The sequence below is a fragment of the Stegostoma tigrinum genome, chromosome 13, assembly GCF_030684315.1.
Source record: "Stegostoma tigrinum isolate sSteTig4 chromosome 13, sSteTig4.hap1, whole genome shotgun sequence".
In the NCBI taxonomy this organism is placed as follows: Eukaryota; Metazoa; Chordata; class Chondrichthyes; order Orectolobiformes; family Stegostomatidae; genus Stegostoma; species Stegostoma tigrinum.
In genome coordinates, this window is record NC_081366.1 from 64,280,807 (window position 1) to 64,303,016 (window position 22,210).

General features: G+C 41.6%; 2 protein-coding genes across 2 annotated transcripts in view; both read left to right on the forward strand.

The window, feature by feature from the left end:
• LOC125458460 (kazal-type serine protease inhibitor domain-containing protein 1-like) overlaps positions 1-8,847 on the forward strand; it is a 47,076-nt gene extending 38,229 nt beyond the window's left edge. The window contains 1 exon segment of the mRNA XM_048543732.2: positions 8,735-8,847. Within this exon segment, the coding sequence (XP_048399689.2) occupies positions 8,735-8,847 (113 nt within the window).
• Positions 8,848-15,751: 6,904 nt separating this feature from the next.
• The window catches only part of LOC125458092 (ran-binding protein 17-like), a 1,334,110-nt gene continuing 1,327,651 nt past the window's right edge, over positions 15,752-22,210 (forward strand). Inside the window, exon 1 of the mRNA XM_059650767.1 lies at positions 15,752-15,977. Within this exon, the coding sequence (XP_059506750.1) occupies positions 15,957-15,977 (21 nt within the window). The 5' untranslated portion in view covers positions 15,752-15,956. The remainder of the gene's footprint in view (positions 15,978-22,210) is intronic.

A 22,210-nucleotide genomic window follows, 5' to 3' on the forward strand; every position in this document is an offset into this window, starting at 1 on the left:
CTGGTGCATTTTTCATACCAAATTGCATGACTTTAGATTGGTCCAGTCCATTCAGTATCACAAAAGCCAAAATTTTCTTTACTTATTCAGATAAAGGCACCTGTTAGTATCCTCTGAGTAAGTCCAACTTAAAAATATAAATTGCTTAGTCTTATAGTCCCGGCCCTTGGCATGGTCCTTAAGGTTTGATGTCACTGTTCTCATGCTCCTTGTAATTCTGGATGACATGCAATGCATTTGAATTGTTTTATTCCTAAGCTATCCATAAATTCATTGAATAACTTAGATGTAAAATTTGACCCTTGATCTGATTGTACCTCTGTGGGTAGACTGTATCTCATAAAAGCATTTGAATTACTTTCTACAATTCCATTAGCCACGATAGTGTGTAATGGAATGGCCTCTGGAAATCTAGCAGACACATCAATTGTGGTCAACAAATATTCATTCCCACTTTTTGTTTTAGACAGGGGTCCTACACAATCAATTAAGATCCTTGTAAAAGTTCCTCAATGAGTATAAAGGGTGCTGGTTTTAATGCTGCCTGAGGTTTTCCAATTACTTATCACGTATGACATGTCCAGCAAAATTCCACCACATCCTTATGCAGGCCAGGCCAATCAAAATGTTTTTGTATTTTGCCTTGAATTTTCCTTACTCCCAAATGATTTCCTACTGGTAATTCATGTGCTACCTGCAACACTTCCTTTCCATAATCCACCGTTAATAGAATTTAATGAACTTTTACCCATTTCTCATCTGCCTGAATATGTGGTGGTCTCCATTTCCTCATCAAGACGTCATTTTTAAGATACACTCTAGGATACACTCCGTTTCTTCTTCTGTGCAAGCTTTATGATACAACTGCTTCAGTTTTTCATCTTTCTGTTGTAATTCAGTTAATTTCTCTGAACTAAAGATATCCACTTTGTCTTTCAGCTTTCTTGTTTTTTTCTCAACCATTTGATCAAATATGGTCCCTGATAAATGTATTTCAACTTCCTTATCTTTGTTCTTTGATTTTTCCTCTTGTTTGAATCTGTGGTTTTGTAACCTTGTTAACATACAGTCAGGAAAAATCCCAGGATATGCTTCCTGTAATATCTCAGTTGCCTCATTTTTCACCGACTTTTCAACCAAAGCAGGCTTCAACTATGTCATTATTAAGAATAAATTCTATTCCTGGAACCAAGAATTCATCTATTATTCCTTTCTCCACTTTTCATTGGACTCTGCAAACTCATTTTGGATAATGGAATATTGTTCTTCTCACCATGAATTCCACATATTATCACCTTTTCTGGCCGTACTCCTTCTGAATTACATACGTCCTCTTCTGTCACCATCAAAGATTGACTTGCTCCCATATCTCTTGAAATTTTAATTTCATTACCTGCTCCTCCTGGCACACAAGAGTGAATCCCACCTTTGCAAGTAAACACTTTTTAAATATCTGGCAGTTTCTTCTCAACAAACCCTTGATCAGATTTTACAATCTGATGCTGCTCTTTTGTTTCCCATGGCGCTTTCCTTTATTCAACAAATTGCCGCACAAAAGGCTACTGCCTGAGATAAGGGTGCATGGTGTTACGGTAATGTATTAGCATAGATAGAGGATTAGAAAACTAACAGAAAGCAAAGAGTGGGGATAAATGGGTGTTTTTCTAGATGGAGATCAGTGGCTAGTGGTATACCTTAAGGATCAGTGTTGGTCAACTGTTTACAATTTACATAGACGCTTTGAATTTGGGGACCATTTGTAGTGGGTCAAAGCTTGCAGATGACACTAAGTTGAGTTGTAAAGCAAAGTGTGGACACTGAAAGTCTACAGAGCGATATAGATAGGTTAAATGAGCATGTAAAGGTCTTGCGGATGGAGTACAGTGTTGGTAAATGTGAAGTCATCCATTTTAGTAGGAATAACAGCAAAATGGACTACTATTTAAATGGTAGAAAATTGTAGCATGCGCTGTACAGAGGGAACTGGGTGTCCTTGTGCATGAATCACAAAATTTGGTTTGTAGGTGCTGTAGATAATTAAGTAGGCAAATAGAACATGGTCCTTTATTGCTAGAGGGATGACATTTAAAAATAGGGAGGTTATGCTGCAGCTGTATAGGGCGCTGGTGAGGCCACACCTGTAGTATGGTATACAGTCTTGGTCTCCTCACTTGAGAAAGGATGTACTGGCACTGAATGGGACGTAGTGGAGGTTCACTAGACTAATTCTGGAGTTGGGAGTATTTGTTTATGAGGAGAGGTTGAGTAGACTGGGACTTTACTCATTGGAATTTAGAAGAATGAGGGAGGATCTTAAAGAAACAAATAAAATTATGAAGAGAATAGATAGGATAGAAGCAGGGATGTTGTTTCACTGGTGTGTGAAATTAGAACTAGGCCGCATAGCCTCAAAATAAGTCAGAGCAGATTTAGAACTGAGTCGAAGAAGAACTTCTCCCAAAAGGTTGTGAAACTGTGGAAGCTCAGTGAAGTAGTTGAGGCGACCTTGTTGAATGTTTTTAAGGCAAAGGTACGCAGATTTTTGAAAACTAAAGGAGTAAAGGGTTATGGTGAGTGGGCAAATAAGTGGAACTGAAAGATCAACCTTGTATTTACTGAATGGTGGAGCAGGCTTCAAGGGCCATGTGGCCTACTCCTCTTCCTATTTCTTATATTCTAATGTTTCGTTACCTCTTCAACAAAACTCATCCTGTTTTCCCTCATTTTCCCAGTGCTTTTCCAAAGCAACAACACAGTGAAAACACCTGAGCTTTTTCATGTCTTTTTCCCTCTCATCTTTTTATCCTATGGGAAACTATCTTCACTATTTACAAGGAGTTCTCCTTTTCCTTTACCACCTGAGGATTTCTGTTTTCCCCAATTTCTGTCCCAATTTATTTCAGAAGCCAAACATTGATTAATGAACCAACTCATAATCATCTGCCACTAATCTTGCAGTTTTAACTCTCTCCACTTCCACAGAGTTCTCACTACTTCAGTAAGTGAATCTTTGAACTCCTCCAAAATAATTGTCTCTCTGACAGCGCCATATATCTTAAGAGGGTTGGAATATAAAAGCAGCGATGTGCTTCTGAGGCTTTATAAGGCTCTAGCTAGGCCCCATTTAGAGTACTGTGTCCAATTTTGGACCCCACACCTCAGGAAGGACATACTAGCCCTGGAGCGTGTCCAGCGAAGATTCACACGGATGATCCCTGGAATGGTAGGTTTAACGTATGATGAACGGCTAAGGATCCTGGGATTGTACTCATTAGAGTTTAGAAGGTTGTGGGGAGATCTAATAGAGACTTACAAGATAATATATGGTTTAGAAGGGGTGGACGCTGGGAAGTTGTTTCCATTAGGCGGGGAGACTAGGACCCGTGGGCACAGCCTTAAAATTAGAGGGGGTAAATTTAAAACTGAAATGAGATGACATTTCTTCAGCCAGAGAGTGGTGGGCTTGTGGAATTCATTGCCGCAGAGTGCAGTGGAGGTCGGGACGTTGGATGCCTTCGAGGCAGAGATTGACAAATTCTTGATCTCAAAAGGAATCAAGGGCTATGGGGGGAGTGCAGGGAAGTGGTGTTGAAATGCCCGTCAGCCATGATTTAAATGGCAGAGTGGACTTGATGGGCCGAATGGCCTTACTTCCACTCCTATGTCTTATGGTCATATAGTCTATATATTTGATTTAAGCCTAAGATTACACTGTGGTGTGAATATCTGAACTAGTTAGGGGTGCAGGAGGCAGCCTTGCTGATGCTTTCTCTGAGGCTTCCATACTTTCATTCTCAGAGGGCAAGGAAGTGCCTTCTGGGAGTGCTGGCTGTTTCACCATGGAAACTGTGGACATTCCATTGATGCCTGCAATACATAAGGAAGAGAAGATGTCACGGGTAATGGTTAGTAGTGTGTAACGAATGACACTGACAATATGAGAGTTACTATGAGAATTGCAGCAGAATGAACTTAGTCAGTTAGCAGGACAGATGTCTCAGCAACCCTGTTGGAGTAGCCTTGCCTTCCCCTGAAAGGGCTAGGATTCTCTCCTTCTTAGTGCTGAGCAGTGTACTATTGAGCATTTGTATGGGTCATTTCTGCCTTGTTCTATTTTCCTGTATGAAAAGAAAATGAGATACTGAGTGAACTGAAAGTGGGTGGCACATTGTTAGCACTAATGCAAGTGGTCCAAAGTGTTAGGTGTCCTCAGTAAGTAGATAGTGCTGTGGAACCTTGGTGGTGCTGTGGGATAGGGTTGGGGGAGACAGGGAGTTGTTGTGTAGAAGGAGTGAGGGAAAATATAGTGAGAGTGCTAAACACCTTGGTGGAAGGTGAATGCAGTACAGAGTGCGAGGAGCAGACAGAAATATGTGGCACTCATCCTGGCAGAGCAGAGGTCTTTGACCTCCATGTGGCTTCAGCAACATTCTTCTGGATTGATAAGATGGTACTAACCTGAGTAGTGACCTCGGATCAGGCTGCCAGGAAATAGTGGCATGGCATCCTATACTGTTCTTCTGCGAAAAGTACACTCTTCCTTTGAACAACTCTGAGTACACGGATCTCCAGCTCACTGTCAGAGAATCATGGCACCATCTTCCCCTTCACTAACATCTTGGCGCTGTGTCTGTAACTAAGCAGAACAGCTTCAGTTGCTATCATTTGTCTAGCTGCAAAGTGACCTCTTACAAATGGTGCAGGCACCGGGAATGCTGGACTTTTGATGGATATCCAATGCGTAATGAGTTCTTCTGAGAACTGCAAATGATAAGACAGGGATGGAATCGAATATTAGGGATGCCATTAGCGCAAATAATTAAAGAGATGGTTTTGGTAAGATTTGATGAGAAATTTTGCTATGCTTCATGGTGAGACACCCTTCAAAAAACCTGACACAACTCACACAGCCAAAAAACATGTAAGATTCAGCTTATATTTCTAAACTTGAAATCTAATTAGTTAAATTAAACATAACAATACAGATGACAGAGCAGATGATATGTTGCAAATGTAACACACAGAAGCTAGTGGATCCCTATGAGAATCACAGCTCAAGAAACTTGGGCAGGGAATTGATGAGCTAGATCTGAGGTTCAGACACTGGGATGCATCAAGGAAGGGGAAAGTTTCCTAGGCATTTTGGGCCAGGAGCCAGTAACACACCTGAGGCTAGGATCATTTGATTTGGTCCATGTTCAGGAATAGGTATTGAGAAAGTATGACTCAAGAAGTAGCAATCGAAGAGACTCAGCTCCAACAGACTAACATCACCTTGGATATTCATCCTCAATGTAGGATGTTAAAAACACATAACAAGGCTTGACTGAGAGCCCAGACATCCAATTATCTCTTGAAGGACCCAAGGCCTTGTTTGATTGCCAGCTCTGGATGTGCGAACTCTGCTATCAATTTCACAATGTTCATTTTCACAGAGACATTTTGCAGTTTTGGCTATTGTTACTATAACATTTATCAAGACTGTACAGAGTGTATATTGGGCAAATGGCTTGGAAATACCATGAATTGGTGTGGGGGTATGAGTGGTCATTGGGGGTGATTGGGAATGGATTGGGATGGAAATGCCATGAGGTGATGGTAGGGGTTGGTATGATGTTGGGGGCTTGGAGTGGTGAGGGCTGGAAAGCCTAAAACATAAACAAGCAACTGGAAGAAGGCCCAAATACCTAGTAGGGGTCTTTTTGACCTGCTAACCTTGGCACTCATCCATTCCTGCAGTGTCTCTGGTCTCCAAGGGCTGTGGTCCTCACTGTATCAACCTTCATATCTCCCTGGAGTGAATCCGGAGTTGACAGAGTCATTTATACTGAGGGGGGTCTGCCTAGTTGGGAATTTTTTGAAGTGAGCTATCTACCTCAGTAGTGAAAATCTGACCTGGTTGAGGCATCTAATGTGTAGGTCCAAGTTTCCTAAATAAAGAGCCATTTGTTTAGGATTGAGATGAAATGTATCCTTTTTGAAGAGCTGTGAATCTTTGGAATTCTCTGCCACAGATGTTGTGGACCAGATCAAACCCTCCCTCAAATATATCAAGGAGAAAGCCTTGGACCTAACTTTTATCTTAGTTAAAAGCAAGTGTAAGGTGTTGTGTTCTAGATGTAATTTAAATGGTTATACTGTTTAGCTTTAAGTAAAGCACGCTTTTATTCTACCATGGAGATGCCATGGGACATGGAGATGCAACAGGTTTCACAACCAGCTTCCAAAAATCCCTAACAACTACCGAAAAATTATGTAAAGTCTTAGTCCTGTGGAAGCCTGATTCCACCCATTCATACTGTTTCTATTGTTCCAACTTTTTAAAAAAAACAAAATCTCACAAGCTGTTTACTTTATTAGTATGAAACAGATTACCATCATCTCTTTCTCAATGGCTCTTCACAAAAAAGACAAGACAAAGTATGCCTCTTAAAGCCATAGTATCATCACATAGAGGGCTGTGGAATCTCCATAACTTGAAAACAGTTAAGTCAGAAATAGCCAGATTTTTGGTCTTTCACAGAATCGAGTGCTATAGAAAGGATGGGCAAGTGAAGTTGGAGTGCAAAATTAGCTGTGATCTTATCGATTGATGGAAGACACTCCAAGGGCCAAATAGCTTCCTATTTCTGATATTCTCATTTAGAAAAATCTATTAATCTGAGATTTGTAACTTATTTGGAAGAAAATTCTAAATTTCTAATTATTTTTTGACATTTTTCTCATTTTTAGACTGCGCCCCTCATTCATGTTAAAGGACCAAAACATTAACTCTGATTTCTCTTCACAGATGCTGCCAGACTTGCTGAGCTTTTCCACCAATTTCTGCTTTTGTTTCTAACATAAGTATTATTAATTTCCACCTTTAAATTTTCAATCATCCCCAGCCTCAAAGAGTTCCAGACTCCATTACTGGGATCCTTGTTTCTAAAGCACTCATGTTTAAAAACACAATCTTAATACAGGGGGATAAGTTTAAAGATCTGACATCCATGTACTTCTGAGCAGCTCCTTTATATTGTCCCACTCTGTATCTGATTTGTGTACAAACTGATATTTGAATGGACTCCAGAATAGAACCCATTCAAATCCCAGGGACTGCCTATACGCTTTTGCGTCAAAAACTGACATTAGCCCAAAAAAAATTGCTTACATTCCACATAAAGCTTCTTCCAAATCTGTAAGTTTACAGTATCAGTACATGCTTCCATTCAATTATCCCAATGTATGCCTTTAGCTTCTCCTCAAATCCAACTGTACTGTTTATTTTACTGCCGTGTCTGACATATTCACCATTGTATGATACAATATCTCCTGCAATCCTAATTGAATTCATTAATAATCTTATATTTATAGTTCTGGGTATCCCCATTGGTCTTCATGGACAGCCTGTCATCAGATGAGAACTAACTAAATGCTGTGCAGGGTTTTCTCTGCTCATTCTTATTTGTGGAGTTGAGGGTTGCAGGATAAAGGCAGGAAAGCGGAGTTGAGGATTATCAGATCAGCCATAATCTCATTGAATGGCAGAGTGAACTTGATGGGCTGAATGGCCTACTTCTGCTTTGACATGTTATGGTTTTAGGCGTTTCAGCTTGGCTGAGTTGGTTGCACATTTCCTTCTGATCTGAAGGTCATGAGTTCAGCTCGGACGTGGGCTGACTCCTCAGTGTCCTTACTCTCACCAGCTCCATGTGGAAACATTCATTGATTTATGGTTTGTTGAAGGATTTCACTGTGCACAACTTGGTTGCTGTATGAAGAACAGTGATTACACTGCAAGAATGATGGATATTTAACTTGCTGCCTGAATACAAGACTGGAATTACAAATCAACTTCCTTCAATAATAATATGTAGTTTAATCCTCCAGCCAAAGTAGGAAGTTGAGAAACCAGCCTCACAGCAACTTGGAAATTGCTTTAGAAACACCCTAAAGAGAATAACGATAATGGCCTTGATTTTAAATCTTTCATCAATTATGACAGAGGCAGGACATATCTAATACCAGCCCACTCCGACCTGACTGACTAATTTCAAATTGTACACTGCAACGACATCCTGTCTTGCCCTGAGCCAATGGGATCCTCTGTATGGGTGAAGATCAGGCTGCTAATGATGTCAATAGGGCCCACAAAATCAACTATTTCAATTTGAGGCCTGCATTGACGAGCAGTGATGGTTTTACTGTTTGATCAAGCCTGGCTGATAACTGATCGAGGACCTAAAGAGGTCCAGCTAGGTGAATATTATTGACTGTTATTAAAATGTCCACTAAGAAATTCTGAGCCTCCTCTTCGCCCTGGAGAGGTTCCCCTACCTTTTATATCACATTCATTTGTAGGACGTAGGTGTCGCTGGCTGGCCAGCATGTATTACCTGACACTTACCTAACTGCCAAGTCTGCAATAGTGACCTCCTGACATGTGACTTTTTACTAGTCAAGTAGTGCTAAGGTTTGGGAGCAAAAACGGACATTGCTGGAAAAATTCAGCAGGTCTGGCAGCATCTGTGAAGAAAAATCAGAATTAACATTTTGTGTCCAGTGACCCTACCTCAGAACTGATGAAAGTTTGCGAGTTTCAACTTCACCCTACTTTGTTGTAGTGTCTGTTGCTTTCCCAGATCCTCTCCCTCCCTCTCATCTTGACTTTACATCAGGGTCTATAGAAATACAATGTTTCTCTTTGTCATCTCACAGATGGGTTTATTGTAAATGTAACTTTATCCCACAGACTCACCAAAAGCAATGCAAATGAGTTTGAAAAGACAAGTTAGAAAATATATCAGAAATGAAGAGGAAGATGAAAATGATGACTTTCAGATCTCGGGTGACGACGAGTACTAAAAAGCATGAAATTTGAAAACATACCTTGCAGAATGGAGCACAGTTATCAAATGATTAATCGTTTGATGATAATATGTGGCGTTTGAGTAAAATAAAAATTGAGTTGTACATACTTTAAAGACTGTGTCTTTCAAAAGTACCTTTAAGATGCCTTACTATCTGCAATTTTGTCTTCAATGATATGCTATACTTTATTCCCTGTAACTGAAGGTATTGTAATCGTAAAGTTTCCTGAACATTTTTAATGTTCACATAAATTGTCTCAATGCTATACCCCTTTAGGTTTAAAATCTTTTAACTAACTGTATATGTTGCAACTTAGACTGAGCAAACTTAAACTGCTTAAAAATGTAAGGCCAACATCCAAGGTCAAGATGCGAAAACAGGACGTTGTTAAAAAGAGACTTTCTAAAAATCTTGACACCTATTGAAACCTATCAGTTTCAAAAAGAGATAGTAGGAACTGCAGATGCTGGAGAATCTGAGATAACAAGGTGTAGAGCTGGATGAACACAGCAGGCCAAGCAGCATCAGAGGAGTAGGAAGGCTGACGTATCGGGCCTACACCCTTCTTCAAAAATGAAGAAGGGTTGAGGCCCAAAATGCCAGCTTTCCTGCTCTTCTGATGCTGCTTGGCCTGCTGTGTTCAATCAGCTCTACACCTTGTTATCATAGTTTCAGAAAAGCTTTCATAAATGGAAAATACTAGAGACTGAACTAGTGGCTGTCACAGGCAGAAAAACCCAAACATGCTGTCCGAAATACAGTAGAACCAATTTTTCAAGGGAAGTCCTAAGACTGTTTTGGCAGATTACATAAATGTTACAGCACAAATGAGGCCTTTCAGCCCATGTACTCACACTGGCATTAAATGAACATTATTACTTAATGTCAATCTCCTGCTTTTCCCCCACACTCTTGCACATTATTTTTATCCAAATAATCATCTAACGCCCACTTGAATGTCTAAATTAAACCTGCTTCAACCACATTTCTAAATAGTGCACTTCAATCTATCTTCATTACTGATTTTCCTGATCCCTGGAATGATTCTTATAAACCACTTCTGCTCTCTCTCCACTGTGTTCACATCCTTCCTATAAAGTGGCACCCAGAACTGTACACAATACTTCAGCTGAGGTCCAAAAAATATTTTATACAAGTGCATGTCACCTCCTTGCTCTTGTATCTTATGCCTCTATTTATAAACGTTAAGAATGCCATATTAGTTTACTTACTGCTCTCTCTAACTGTTCTGCCACTTGCAACAGTCTGTGCATATATACACTCAGGTCCCTCTGCTCTTGCATCCCTTTAGAATTTGTTTCCCTCCATTTTAGACTATTTTCTAACGTTCTTCCTGCCAAAACAGAGACATGGGTTTCTCATGGGCAGGAATGGTTGCTGGATGTTCCAGGGTTTAGAACATTTAAAAAGAATAGGGAGGGGGGAAAAAGAGGAGGGGGTGTAGCACTACTAATCAGAGAGGGTATCACAGCTACAGAAGCTTCCTTTGTCGAGGAAGATCTGCCTACTGAGTCAGTATGGGTGGAAATTAGGAACAGCAAGGGAGTAGTCACCTCGTTAGGGGTTTACTACAGGCCCCCCAGTAGCAGCAGGGAGATTGAAGAAAGCATAGGTCGACAGATTTTGGAAAAGTGTGCACGCAGTAGGGTTGTTGTAATGGGTGACTTTAACTTTCCTAATATTGATTGGAACCTCCTTCGAGCAGAAGATTTGAATGGAGCTGTTTTTGTAAGGTGTGTTCAGGAGGGTTTCCTAACGCAGTACGTTGACAGGCCGACGAGGGGATAGGCCATTCTAGACTTGGTGCTCGGAAACGAGCAGGGGCAGGTATCAGATCTTGCGGTGGGAGAGCATTTTGGTGATAGTGACCATAACTGCCTCACATTCTACATAGCAATGGAGAAGGAGAGGATTAGGCAGAATGGGAGGATATTTAATTGGGGAAGAGGAAACTATGATGCGATTAGACATGAGTTAGGAAGCATGGACTGGGAGCAGTTGTTCCATGGTAAGGGAACTATAGACATGTGGAGATGGTTTAAGGAACAGTTGTTGGGAGTGATGAGTAAATATGTCCCTCTGAGACAGGCAAGAAGGGGTAAGATTAAGGAACCTTGGATGACGAGAGCGGTGGAGCTTCTAGTGAAAAGGAAGAAGGTAGCTTACATAAGGTGGAGGAAGCTAGGGTCAAGTTCAGCTGGAGAGGATTACATGCAGGCAAGGAAGGAGCTCAAAAATGGTCTGAGGAGAGCCAGGAGGGGGCACGAGAAAGGCTTGGCAGAAGGAATCCGGGAAAACACAAAGGCATTTTACACTTATGTGAGGAATAAGAGAATGGTCAAAGAAAGAGTAGGGCCGATCAGGGATAGCATAGGGAACTTGTGTGTGGAGCCTGAGGAGGTAGGGGAAGCCCTAAATGAGTTTTTTGCTTCTGTCTTTACGAAAGAAACCAACTTTGTAGTGAATGAAACCTTTGAAGAGCAGGTGTGCATGCTGGAATGGATAGAGATAGACGAAGCTGATGTGCTGAAAATTTTGTCAAACATTAAGATTGACAAGTCGCCAGGCCCGGATCAGATTTGTCCTCGGCTGCTTTGGGAAGCGAGAAATGCAATTGCTTCGCCACTTGCGAAGATCTTTGCATCCTCGCTCTCCACTGGAGTCGTATCTGAGGACTGGAGAGAGGCAAATGTAATTCCTCTCTTCAAGAAAGGAAATAGGGAAATCCCCGGCAATTATTGACCGGTAAGTCTCACGTCTGTCGTCTGCAAGGTGTTAGAAAGGATTCTGAGGGATAAGATTTATGACCATCTGGAAGAGCATGGCTTGATCAAATACAGTCAACACGGCTTTGTGAGGGGTAGGTCATGCCTTACAAACCTTATCGAGTTTTTTGAGGATGTGACTAGAAAAGCTGATGAGGGTCGAGCTGTGGATGTGGTGTATATGGACTTCAGTAAGGCATTTGATAAGGTTCCCCATGGTAGGCTCATTCAGAAGGTCAGGAGGAATGGGATACAGGGGAACTTAGCTGCTTGGATACAGAATTGGCTGGCCAACAGAAGACAGCGAGTGGTAGTAGAAGGAAAATATTCTGCCTGGAAGTCAGTGGTGAGTGGAGTTCCACAGGGCTCTGTCCTTGGGCCTCTACTGTTTGTAATTTTTATTAATGACTTGGATGAGGGGATAGAAGGATGGGTCAGCAAGTTTGCAGACGACACAAAGGTCGGAGGTGTCGTTGACAGTGTAGAGGGCTGTTGTAGGCTGCAGCGGGACATTGACAGGATGCAGAGATGGGCTGAGAGGTGGCAGATGGAGTTCAACCTGGATAAATGCGAGGTGATGCATTTTGGAAGGTCGAATTTGAAAGCTGAGTACAGGATTAAGGATAGGATTCTTGGCAGCGTGGAGGAACAGAGGGATCTTGGTGTGCAGATACATAGATCCCTTAAAATGGCCACCCAAGTGGACAGGGTTGTTAAGAAAGCATATGGTGTTTTGGCTTTCATTAACAGGGGGATTGAGTTTAAGAGTCGTGAGATCTTGTTGCAGCTCTATAAAACTTTGGTTAGACCGCACTTGGAATACTGCGTCCAGTTCTGGGCGCTCTATTATAGGAAAGATGTGGATGCTTTGGAGAGGGTTCAGAGGAGGTTTACCAGGATGCTGCCTGGACTGGAGGGCTTATCTTATGAAGAGAGGTTGACTGAGCTCAGTCTCTTTTCATTGGAGAAAAGGAGGAGGAGAGGGGACCTAATTGAGGTATACAAGATAATGAGAGGCATAGATAGAGTTGATAGCCAGAGACTATTTCCCAGGGCAGAAATGGCTAGCACGAGGGGTCATAGTTTTAAGCTGGTTGGTGGAAAGTATAGAGGGGATGTCAGAGGCAGGTTCTTTACGCAGAGAGTTGTGAGAGCATGGAATGCGTTGCCAGCAGCAGTTGTGGAAGCAAGGTCATTGGGGTCATTTAAGAGACTGCTGGACATGTATATGGTCACAGAAATTTGAGGGTGCATACATGAGGATCAATGGTCGGCACAACATTGTGGGCTGAAGGGCCTGTTCTGTGCTGTACTGTTCTATGTTCTATGTTCTATATCAAAGGGATTCTTAAATCATGTACTCTTATCTTCCATTGTGTTGGACACTTTTTAAACTTTGTACATGTGTGCATGCTCAAGTCACTGCATGAAGACTATATGCTTGAGAAGTTTTGGTCTTTATTTTCCTTGGGCTTAACAGATATTAAATTTTTTTTTTTGACTTAAGAAAAAATTGTCAATTGGCTCCTTATTGCTTATGACAAAAAATAATTAACTACATTTTTACTTCGATATAGGTATATTTTTATGTAAAAAGAACTTGAGCAACGTAGGAGGCTGGATAAAGGGGAATAATTTCCTGTTTTGCACCTTCTCAAAACAAGTGTGAAGGTGAAAACTTCCACAATTAAGACAAGAAAAATTAATCAGCATCATCACCTGTGGAAACTGAAAAGTTAAAGCAAGCACTGTGACAGTGTCAGAGATAATGGGAACTGCAGATGCTGTCGCTTCCTTTAGACCAACAGGCCTGGGTTCAAGTGCCACCTGCTTCAGAGATATGTTATTACATTTCTGAGCATGTTGATTAGAACATATCTAAAATGACAAGAAGCCCTTTGGGTCTTAAACCTAGTTTCTTCCTGGCTCCAAAATCTCTTTTGATTTCATGGACTTCGGTCACCTAATTGTTCTTCTTCAACATGCCTATTCAAGCCTACCATCGAATTTGCCCAACAACTAAGTCTACAATTCATGTCTATTTACCCTCTCACAGACTCTAGCTTGCCATTTAATCTTTTCACACAGTGCACGTACATCCTAAAGTGCCACAGTCTCTAAATTGAAACTTATAGCCTTCGGACAACATGTCTTGATCCTTGAAGGAAAACTTTAAAACTCTGAATTTCCTCACATGTTCAATGGAGAATTTTATTTTCCCCAATCCCTTTGACAACGAATGTGGGAACCTCCACAGCCTATGCGTTATCTAATGACCAGTGAAAATCAGGGCTCTTGACTGTGACAGTAAACAGACAGATGTGGATCAATCATACAACTCTGTTGACATGCTGTTAATGGTCCTAGTTCTTTCTTCAATGAATTCTATTTGGACAACATGGCCACAACTGGGCATGCAGCAAATGACACTGCACATGGAATATATGGAAACAAAGAGTGAGTCCCAAACAAAAAGCAGCTACCCCTCTAGTAAACCATCTAAAGAGCATTCTACACTTTGATCACTGTGTGTGAACAACTTTCTGACAATCTTCTTCAATTTGGCTATGGTTTACAAGGAAATACCAAGAAGTGCTCACACGATTTAGGAGTGGATCTTCAGATTTAGTCTGCGTTTAGGGACAGGTGGATACGAAGCATAACATTGTAAGGTAAGAATAGTCAGGGGGATAGATCTAGTTCTTTACAGCTAGAATTAAGGTAGAAGTTCTATTGAAGGAAAATGAGTAGCTAAAACCAAATTAGAAAGCAGAACACTAAAGGTAATAATCTCTAGATTATTACTTGAGCCACAAGAAAATTAGTCTCACGTAAATATATCGCCTGGTTCAAAGATTGGTGTAGGAGCAAGGGCTTCTTATTTTTGAGCACTGGCACCAATACTGGTGGAGTTGTATTGTTGGTACAGTCTATCTCTGAACTGTGTTGCGACTCGTGTTCTAGTGGTTCATATGTTGAGGGTAGCACAGGAGTTTTAAAATTAATGGTGGATGTGAAGGATCATGTTTGGGAACATATGATGAACTGAATAGAGAAGAAACGGCAAGACAACGAGTTAGCATTAGGGGTTGTGATGACTCGGGCATGGTAGGAAATGATTTAACATTAAACCTAATCACCAACAGATAAGACTCGTTGCAACAAAATAGTAAAAAGCCAGAACTAAAGGTTATGTATCTGAACGCACACAGTATTGGTAACAAAACAGATGAATCAACAGCTCCTTCCGACCTTTCCCTCATGGCTATCTATCTCCTCTTGCCCCCTTTCCCTCCTTTTGCTTTCCACCCCGTCTTCCCTGTAAGATGCTATTCCATGGCTGTCAACCACCCACTGCCATTCCAGGATTCTTTCATAAGAACATATAAGAACATGAGAACTAGGAGAAGGAGTAGGCCATCCGGCCCTTCGAACATGCTCCGCCATTTAATAAGATCATGGCCGATCTTTTCATGGACTCAGATTCACTTAGCCACGCTCTCACCATATCCCTTAATTTCTCTATTGTTCAAAAAAAAGCCTTAACTTTAAAAACATTTACTGAAGTAGTATCAACTACTTTCCTGGGCAAGGAATTCCATAGATTAACAACCCTCTGGTTGAAGAAGTTCCTTCTCAATTCAGTCCTAAATCTGCTCCCTCTAATCTTGAGGCTATGCCCTCTTGTCGTAGTTTCACCTGCCAGTGGAAACATCCTCTCTACTTCTATCTTATCTATTCCCTTCATAATTTTATATGTTTCTATAAGATGCCCCTCAATCTTCTGAATTCCAATGAATATTATCCCAGTCTACTCAGTCTCTCCTCATAAGCCAACCCCCTCAACACCAGAATCAACCTAGTGAACCTCCTCTGCACCCCCTCCAGTGCCAGTACATCCTTTCCTCTTCATTTCTCCTCTACTTCACCAAACACCCGTATCGCTGTTCTAATACAAACCCTTTTCAGTACTCTGTCTCTCTGCATCAGTCATCCCCCGCCCAACATCAGTACTCCTGCCACCCCTGCTGTTCCAGTCCTCCCCCTCCCAGCCCGCGCCAGTACTACTCTCTCTAACATCAGCACTCCTCCCCCTCTCATCAGTACTCCCAGCAGCACCTCCCCACCCTGCATCAGTACCACCAATACCCCCACGCTCCACTCCGCCCCCGCATCAGTACTCCTCTCCCTTACATCAGCTTTCCTCCCGCGCCCAGTACTCCATCTCCCCAGCCACCGACAGCCTGGATCCTCTTTCCTCCTATCCCCGCTGTTTTAGGACTATCTCCGCCAGCTGCTCCCCGCTGGACGTGGAAGATGGCGGCTTCTCAGGCCCAGGTGAGTGTCGATGTACCGCCTGACTCTCCAGGGTCCTAATTTGTTGGTATGGATGTGGTTTGGGAGTAGCGGGGAGGACACGGCCTCCATTTCAGGTCCCTTAATCGAACAGACCTTTTCTTTCAAATTCGGCGCCACTGTTTCCAGGGCAACCAAGGTCCGGCCCTCAGGCTCCACAACGTAAAACGAGGCAAAAATAAACATAAGACAAAACTAGGCAAGTGTAAACACCTTGTTACTGGGGTATTATTAGTCTCGAGTTGAACAAAAAAATCGAATTAAAATTCTGAAGAAGGGTCCCTGTAGATATCGGAGATAATGGGAACTGCAGATGCTGGAGAATCCAAGATAATAAAGTGTGAAGCTGGATGAACACAGCAGGCCCAGCAGCATCTCAGGAGCACAAAAGCTGACGTTTCGGGCCGAGACCCTTCATCAGAGAGGGGATAGGGTGAGGGTTTTTGTATAAATAGGGAGAGAGGGAGAGAATTATCCCTGTAGGTATCTCTGCTTTCTCCCCACAAATGCTGCAGACCTGCTGAGTTTTGCCAGCAATTTCCATTTTTCTTTCAGATTGCTAGCATCTTTTTTCTTTAATTTACCCTGTACGTTAAATTCAGAGTAAAACTGCCACAATGTAAAGTCTCAGTCAGTGACGTTTAAACTCACTGCTTGTGACACTAAAACTCGCACTGACAACTCCTTCTCTGTGAATGTAAATCACCTCTACTGTAAACTCAGTGAGGGTAAAATTGTTATTCTGTAAAGCCCTTGCAAATGACGTATAACCTCTGTCAATACATTAATGAGGCACAAAACCCATGCATTGTAAACTCCCTGTCTATGAGAATAAAACACCCAAAGTGTAAATTTCCTGTCAGAGAGCGTTAAACTGCCCTTCAACTGGGACAGTGAAACTCCTACAGTGTGAAGTTTGCAGATGACACAAAAATAGGTGCTAAGCCAAGTCATGAGAATGACATAAACAGTGTGCAGAGGGCTAGGGATAGCTGAAGTGAGTGCGCAAAAGCTTTGCAGATTGGAAAAAAATGTAGGAAATGTGAGGTTGTGCATTGTGACAGGTAAAAAAGGGGAGCTGAATATAATTTAAATGGAGAAAGACTGCAGAAAGTTACAGAAGAGGAATTTTGGCATTCTTCATCCATGAATCACAAAAGGCCAGCATTAGTCAGATCACAATTGGAATACTGTGATCATTTTTGAGCCCCTTATCTAAGAACCGGTATACTAGCATTGGAGGCAATCCAAAAAAGGTTTACCAAGCTGACACTAGATATGGGTTGACTGTCATATAAGGAGAGGTTGAATGGATTGGGCCTGTATTTATTGGAATTTAGAAGATTGAAAGGTGACATAATTGAAACAAACGAGATTGTTAGAGGACTTGACAGAGTAGATGTGGAAAGGTTGTTTCTAATTGTGAGAAATCCAAGACCAAAAGGCATAATATCAGAAAAAGGGTATACATAATTAAGGTAGAGATCAGGAGATATTTCTTCTCCCTGGGGTAGTGAATCTGTGGAATTCTTTGCCATGGAGGGTTGTTGATCGTGTGTCATTAAATATATTCAAGATTGGGATAGACAGATTTCTTTTATTTGTAATGGAATCAAGATTTATGGGGAAAAGGCAGGAAAGTGCAGTTGAGGATTATCATATCAGCCATGATTTCATTGAATGGTAGAGAAGGCTTAATGGTCTGAATGACCTACATCTGCTCGCCTATCTTATGGTGAGAGTTATTTTCCCACAGTATAAACTCATTCAGTGAAAACTAATCTCCAGCAGTGTAAAATTAGTCAGGTGGTGCTCGACTCTTAACAGTGAAAGCTCCCTATCAGTGAGAGTAACACCCTTGCAATGAAAAGTTGGTCAGTGAGAGTTAATCTCCAACAGTGTAAACTCAGCCTGAGGGTTCCAACCCCCTACAATGTAAACCCACTGTCAACAAGAGTAAAGTTCCTACAGTGTAAACTCAGTCGCAGAGCACACAACACGTACTATGTAAAGTCAGTCAGTGAGAGTCAAGTGCCTGTAGTGTTGACTTGCTGCCAGTGAGAGAATAAACTCCCAAAGTGTTAATGCTGTCAGTGGAACCATTATCTCGCACAGTGTCAACTCCCTGTCAGTGAGGGAATAAGCTCTGGTAGTGTACACTCCCCGTCAGCGAGGGAATAATCTCTGGTAGCGCAAACTCCCCGTCAGTGAGGGAACAAACTGCCACAGTGCAAACTCCCCGTCAGTCAGAAATAAACTCCGTTAGTGTAAACGCTGTCAGCGAGAGAATAAGCTGCCACAATTTAAACTGAATCAATGAGAGTAAAACTCCCACAATTGTAAACTCAATCAGTGAGAGTTAAATTTCCACAGTGTAATGTTAGTGAGAGTGAAACTTCTGCAGTGCAAGCTCCTGGTCACTGAGGGAATAAATTAGCACAGTGTAAGCTCCCTGTTACTTTGAATTAAACTTCTACAGTGTAAACTCCTCATCAATCAGTACAAATATTTCTGCTGGGTTTACTGTGTAAACTCATGTCAATGAAATGAAAATCCTTGCTGTGTAAATTCCTGTCAGAGAGACTAAAAGTCCTGCAATGTTATCTCAGTTAGCGACAGTAAAAAAAGCCCCACAGTTTAAATTCAGTCATTGAGAACAAAACAGTGTAAACTTCTCGACAATGAGAATTAACCTTCCAGAGTGTGAATTCAGATTGTGAGAATTAAACTTCCACAGTGTGAACTCGTTAAGTGTGAGTAAAGCTCCTGCAGTCAGAGTGCAAAACTCCTACAATGAACATTCCCTGACGCTAAGATTTAGATTGCTGCAATGTAAACCTAGTCTGTGAGAGTTTATATAAAATCCTCTGTCAGTGATGGGAAACTTTCTGCTCTTTAAACCTAGAGAGTAAAGTCCCACGGTGTAAACTTCCTGATCGTGAGAGTAAAACTGGATAGTGACAGTAATACTCCTATAGTATAAACTCACTGCCAATGAGGATTAAATGCCAGAGTGTAAGTTTGGGTAGTGAGAGTGAAACCCCTGTAGTGTTAACTTGGAGAATGAGAGCAAAAGTCCAAACATGTAAACTCCTTGTCAGTGAGAGTAAAATACCCACAGTGTAAACTCAGTCACTGAGAATAAAACTGCCAGATTGTTAACTCAGTTAATGGGAGTAAATTCCCAGATTGTAACTTCCATGTCAGTGATGTATAAGTTTCCCATTTCTGTTTGTAAAACCTCCATGAAGTAAATTTCCTAGCTGTGAAAGTGAAACTCCTGTTATATAATCTCAGTCGGGGGAGTAAAAGTTCCATTCTCTGAACTCAGGCAGTGACAATAAACTTCCAGCGTCGTAAATTTATTGTCAGTGAGAATGTGAAGTATCTCAGTGTAAGCTGCCTGTCACTGTTTCTGTCTGCTATTTGCCTTGAATAACACTATTTGGTAACAAGATCGGCATTTTCATCCCTATCTGTGAAAAGAGATTTCTCTTGAATTCTTGTTCATAGTTATTAGTGACTATGATCTTTATGTTGCTGCAGTTTTTGACCCCTCCTCAAGTGAAAGCATTGGGATGAATCTAACAATTTTTATCTAAATCCAAGCTGCATTGAGTTTTTTGGAAGGTTTCTTGCCATGAGACCTAACGAATACTTCGCCCTATCTTGCCAAACTTATTAATTACCTACTACTTCCCTATGGCATTTCAAGCATCCAATTTCTAACCCATCTTACTGTTAGCTGAAGCAGTTCGTCACTCAGCATCTGTCCCAATGTTCATTTGCCTCTCTTGCGCTCACACCATCTTTTAAAACTCCATCATGGGCCTCCTGCAGTGCCACAATGATGCCACCCGAAGGTTGCAGGAACAGCAACTCATATTCCGCTTGGGAACCCTGCAGCCCAATGGTATCAATGTGGACTTCACCAGCTTCAAAATCTCCCCTTCCCCCACTGCATCCCAAAACCAGTCCAACCTGTCTCTGCCTCCCTAACCGGTTCTTCCTCTCACCCATCCCTTCCTCCCACCCCAAGCCGCACCTCCATCTCCTACCTACTAACCTCATCCCACCTCCTTGACCTGTCCGTCTTCCCTGGACTGACCTATCCCCTCCCTACCTCCCCACCTGTACTCTCCTCTCCACCTATCTTCTTTTCTGTCCATCTTCGGTCCGCCTCCCCCTCTCTCCCTATTTATTCCAGAACCCTCACCCCATCCCCCTCTCTGATGAAGGGTCTAGGCCTGAAACGTCAGCTTTTGTGCTCCTGAGATGCTGCTGGGCCTGCTGTGTTCATCCAGCCTCACATTTCATTATCTACCATAAACTCACTGTTTTCTTCTGTGAAATAATTCAATTTTTTCTAATGAAGAAAAATCGCATTCCATAAATGTAAAATTATTAGGAACAGAGGGTTTTGCAGTACAAGTAGTTGGTGGCATTTAAAGTTGCCAATTTAGCATTGTTTCACTACAATATTAGTCAGTGATTAGGTCTGGAAAGGTCATCGAAAATTACCTGATTTTTATTGTGGTTTTTTGTGACAGTGTGTTACAGTACGTGACCCAATCAATTTTGGCATGATTTCTCCTCTGACTTGAGGCCTCTCCTGGTATTACAATACTGACCGAGATCTGTTGTAGGTACCACTCCACACCCAGGCCTCAGACTGCCTGATCGAGCTATCACCCACTCCATAGCATCCACTGAGAAGTCATCACTACCCCAGGTGCCAGCCCTCTCAGCTGTCGTCATTTTGGAGCTTGACTGGCCCTGCCTCCCACAAGCCACAGGTCTTTGGTAGGACTAGGCTCATTAAGCCTACTTTACTTTACAACATAAAAGGAGCAACCCTTAAAAGGAGAAACTCTTATTCGGTCAGTGATTATTAGACAATCACTGTGGAACCTTCTAAAGCATACCTCAGCACATGACTGCAGCAACATTTGGATTTCTGGATTTCACTGTGCCATTGCGGATGCCAGAAGTTGCTATCGATTTCGCAGAATTATGACAGTGAATACTGATAGCTTCACTGTTAACCTAATGACCAAAACTGGGAGGAGGATTCACTAGCACTTGAGTTGGAAACAATATCCAAAATTCCATACTGTATTAGATAGACAGACGATGAGTACATGATCTGGGAAGAGGTTAGGTAAATGTGATTTATTATGGTTTGCTTGTATGAAGAGTAAACATGAACGCAGGTTGTGTCAAATAGCCTAGTTCCTGTTGTGACTGCTGGGTATGAGTTTCTGTCTGTGTACTGACCAAACAACATAGAAACAGATCCTTCAGTACAATTTGTCCATGCCAACCACGTATCCTAAACTGATCTGCTCCCATTTGCCAGCATTTGGCCAGTATCCTTCTAAACCATTCTTATTCATGTGCCCATCCAGATGCCTTTTAAATGTTGTAATTGTATCTGCCTCCATCACTTCTGTCGGCATCTTGTTCCATACACACATAACCTTCTGCGTGAAAAAGTGTCCCTCGGGTCTCTTTAAATCTTTCCCCTCTCACCTTAAACCTATGCCCTTTGGCTTTGGATTCCCCTAGCCTGGGAAAAATACTTTCGCTTTTGTCCCCTTCATTCCTTTTCACTCTTCAGATCCTCCACTTCAGATTTATTGGTTTTAGCCAAGTGCATCAAACTGTTGAATTTTTGCCGCCTTTGGTCTGGCAATGAATCCTGAGTCAAATATTTATTTGTGGGTTCTAAGAACTTGTCTGAAAAATCTTTTTAGTATCTGAAATTGAGGTGAGCTGCACCAGACGGTGGTGAAGTCTGAATCATAAAATATTTTACGTATTGGAAAATGACTTTCTATCTACTAAATTTTTTTGCTTAGTTTAAAATGTGTGGTATTTTTAAACAAACATGGTTAAATTGTTCTTATACATAGTTGCTATATTACAAGTAGGAAGCTAGTAAACTGTGCTATTTGTAGAATTGTTATCTTATAAACTACCAAGCTATTTGACCCTAATGCATTGTAAATAATCATTTTCAGACTTAAAAACAGGGAAATGTGGTGACCATTGAATTCCTTTCCAACCCTGGAGAACTTCTATACTCTTCATTAAAAACACCTAGTTGAATTTTCGCTGAAATTCCTTGTCTTCATTCTTCCTTAGTTGAAAAGAACTTCCCAACTCCTCCTCTTCAATGTTGGTTTCACCCCTTTCCTTCAACCTTAGCCTTT